This window comes from Triticum dicoccoides, chromosome 2B (assembly GCF_002162155.2).
Source record: "Triticum dicoccoides isolate Atlit2015 ecotype Zavitan chromosome 2B, WEW_v2.0, whole genome shotgun sequence".
In the NCBI taxonomy this organism is placed as follows: domain Eukaryota; kingdom Viridiplantae; phylum Streptophyta; class Magnoliopsida; order Poales; family Poaceae; genus Triticum; species Triticum dicoccoides.
Window position 1 is genome coordinate 807,704,586 of NC_041383.1, and position 3,455 is coordinate 807,708,040.

The 3,455-nt window shown below is 45.6% G+C and overlaps 1 protein-coding gene across 1 annotated transcript; it reads left to right on the forward strand.

Annotated features, from left to right (window-relative positions):
- Positions 1-292: 292 nt before the first annotated feature.
- On the forward strand, positions 293-3,212 carry LOC119361514 (cactin-like). The gene is made up of 5 exons (XM_037626686.1): positions 293-610; positions 696-787; positions 2,526-2,622; positions 2,705-2,763; positions 3,173-3,212. Exons 1-5 carry the CDS (start codon positions 293-295, stop codon positions 3,210-3,212), a joined length of 606 nt encoding a protein of 201 aa, XP_037482583.1.
- Positions 3,213-3,455: the final 243 nt, after the last annotated feature.

Sequence of the window (3,455 nt, forward strand, 5' to 3'; positions counted from 1 at the left end):
GCCACCTCCGGCGCCCTCTGTCCGCCACCACCTCCGGCGCCCTCTGTCCGGCGAGATCCATATGGATCGATCCCCTCCAATCCGCCACCACCTCTGGCGCCCTCTGTCCGGCGAGATCCATATGGATCGATCCCCTCCAACCCTCCAACCCACGACTCCTCCTCCTCTCCTCCTCTCTGGATCTCTGGATCAACCCAACCGCCAGCCCCAATTTGTTCGTTCAGTTAATCGGCTCGGCTCCATCGGCACGCCAAATCTCCACGACCAGCCGCCTTTCCCTCCCGTAGCCGACATGCGTAGGAAGGAGCGCGACGTCGAGGGCAGCCGGAGCTCGTCGCGGCGGCGGCGGCGGTGGTCGCCGTCTGACTCGGACTCCGACTCCGACTCTGGTGGCTCGCCCCGCCGGGGCCGGAGCCGCCACCGCCGCAGGAGCCGCCGCAAGGCCGCCCCGTCCTCCTCCTCCTCCTCCAGCGGCGCGAGCGATTCGCAGGCGTCCGGCTCCGGCTCCGACTCCGGGGACCACCGAAGGAGGCGGAGCGGGAGCGCTAAGCGCGGGGGCGTCATCGAGGAGCAGATCCTGGAGTACATGTCCAAGAAGGCGCAGAAGAAGGTGGGGGTTTCCGCTCGGCTGCCTTCCTGCCCCGCGCCTAGGGTTTCCGTTGCTAACTTGTTTGTCGATGGTGCTGCTTCTGCAGGCCGAGAAGGTGGCCAAGAAGATGAAGGCCAACGCGGTGTCGGGCTACTCCAACGATTCCAACCCTTTTGGCGATCCCAACCTCACAGAGAAGTATGCGCATTCGCCCCCTCCTCCGATAACATTACACATTGCATTGGTGATGCTTGCTTTACCAGTAGAAACTTGGGTTGGCACCTGTTTGCTTATATGCTCCTAACTTTGCTGTTACAACCGATAACATTACACATTTCTGCTCCTAACTTTGCTGTTACAAATGTTGTACTTCTTCATTTGTTTGCCGGTTGTCCTAATTATGTACAGTTTGTGGTCCACTTTCAGAGCAATCTATAGTGTTGCAAACTGAATTACGACTGCTTTGTCTTATGGATACAAATCTGAAAAGAATTTTATGCGAGCACAGATAAACCATCCACCTTTGATGATTTCTACAGTGGGAATGAGGCCTTGCTTATTTGTAAATAGCTTTGGAAGTCGATTAGTAGCCTAAGTATCTTGTGTGTATGCTTATATGCTTTATGGCATATTTCCTGTACCAACAATATAATATAAATGTGTGAGTATACCTTCTGTTGTCAAAGCAGAGAGTAGTTCCTTGTAATTTCAGTTTATCTTCTGGAGTGTCATTTCAGTTAATCTTATGCTGATGCTACTTAGTATGTGCTCACATATTCATGCTGGAAAGATAATAATGTTGTTAGATTGCTTATTGTTCTTTCATTTCCGCATACGGCTTACTCTGTTTCCCCGCACTCTGCATATGCCCTGTTCCGAGGGAGTGCTTTTGTTTCATGCGCGATAAACTGGCCGTTGCTAACTTGTCTTTGGCGTCTTGTATGGAGCAGTAGCTGACAGCGACTGACTGTGTGGAGCAACAGTTTGTCTTGCTTCTGTCCTGCTATGTATGAATGCTTCTTGAATGCATCTTGTCTTTGGTTCATTTTGTAGTACAGTAGAATGGATGCATATGCTCCATACGTGTTCATCTCTTCAAATTTGTGCAACAGCAGTTTGGAGCTTCCATTCTGCTATGGTGTCTTTGCTTAATTTGTACTACTATTAGAATGCAGACATTGCTTTAGTCCCAAATAATTTGTTGCTTGCTTCGGATAAGTTAACATGTTGTGCATATAATCTGTGTGAAGTTGTGAACAACAACAGATACAGAGCTGGCCTCTTTGTTTTTCACGGAGAGCCTGCTGCAGCTTTTCTGTTGCCATTGACTGAAATTGTCGGCCTCCCAATTCTTATCCAACCTGTTACTGCTCCTGGCAAACTAAATTGCTGGCCTCCCCTTGCTTGCTTCATCTCTCGCAGTTCTGTTAGATGCTCTACTTCTTTTTTTCGCAAAAAAAAAGATGCTCTACTTCTTAGTAGTGGGTGGGGGTCTTGTTGCTTGTCTCTGTCTGGATCCGGCATGTGCCAGCCTCATGATGCCAACATGTTTGTTGTAAAAACCTTATCAATGCTGAATCGTTCAAACATTAATATGCTTGCTAGACTAACCAATCTTATGGCTCAACTAATTGATGGCAGCCAAATTCCGCTAGTCTTGCCTTCATCTCCGAGGCAGGCAGGCGCATCGGATGATGCACTAGCCTCTCCGCCGCCTTTCCTTTTATTTAGAACGACGCTTCATCCCATCCGGCTGTTACGACAACGTTAGGCCAACATGCTCATGTTTCAGTTTACCCACTCCTAGCTAGCAAAGCAGATGTCTTGTTTCCTTCCTCTTTGATTTGTTTGAGTACTATCTGCATGTTAGTTTTTTCGTTGATTAGTTGGTATTTTCTGCTCATCTATGTTTGACATATATTTGTTCTATTTGAAGGTGCAGATTGTATAAGATGGGAAATGGACAACTCCAACCATTCCAAACCAGTTCAAGGGGCCATGGAAACAAAAGGTACACCATGAACTATCTCATGGTAATATGACTAGGTAGTCTATTTGCTTAGACAAGCAGCGATGTGTATTACAAGTTCTGAGCTGAGATTTCTGTGTATTCAGAATATCAAGAACCTGAACAACAAGGGCAAAGTGGAAGGCACCTCTGGTCGACAACCCAGGTAACCTGAGCTTACGCACTGCTATACTTTCTTTCGAACTTATTCTTTCAAAATTCAAAGCTTATGCAGTTTTGCTACAAGTACCATAAGTTGCATTGAAGATATTGTATTCTGTTGCTGTATCATTGTTTAATAAAACCACAACATGATGCTCACATGAGATATACACATGTTTCTGTGCTGTTTGATTCAAGCTTACTCTCGTTATAATGTATTCTATTGCTGTTTTGCTACAAGCTGTGTGTTGATTTGATAACAGGAGTTTCCTTGTCCTGGTCCTATACTGCATTTTGACTCCTATGTTTCCGTGTGCATGTTTTTAATTGATGTTGTTTCGACTTTGAACTGCTTCTGCATATGGCCTATACTGCAATTGAGATTTAAATTTGTGGTTGTTCCTCTTTTACAGATGCTCAAGTGTGAAGTGTGAAGCAAGTGTGAAGCCGTGAAGTGTGAAGCCGTCAAGTTCTACTTAGTAAAGAGTAGCATATTGTAGCATATATATGTTGTAAAGATTGTAATAGATTTATTTAGTGGTATATTTGATGAAATTTATGTGTTCTTTTTGATTATGTATGTGATCTGAAAACTTGTGAAATGGAAACTTGACCAATGGGTCCACTTATGAAAATAATCTGTCAAATTTGTACATTTCTGACATGTGGGACCAATTTGAGAGATGATCATGACAA

Excerpts from the sequence above, each read along its gene's own strand:
- LOC119361514 (XM_037626686.1), top strand. The coding sequence starts at position 293 with ATGCGTAGGAAGGAGCGCGACGTCGAGGGCAGCCGGAGCTCGTCGCGG. Across the intron at positions 788-2,525 it reads GATCCCAACCTCACAGAGAA|GTGCAGATTGTATAAGATGG; the intron begins GTATGCGCATTC and ends TTCTATTTGAAG. Across the intron at positions 2,623-2,704 it reads ACACCATGAACTATCTCATG|AATATCAAGAACCTGAACAA; the intron begins GTAATATGACTA and ends CTGTGTATTCAG.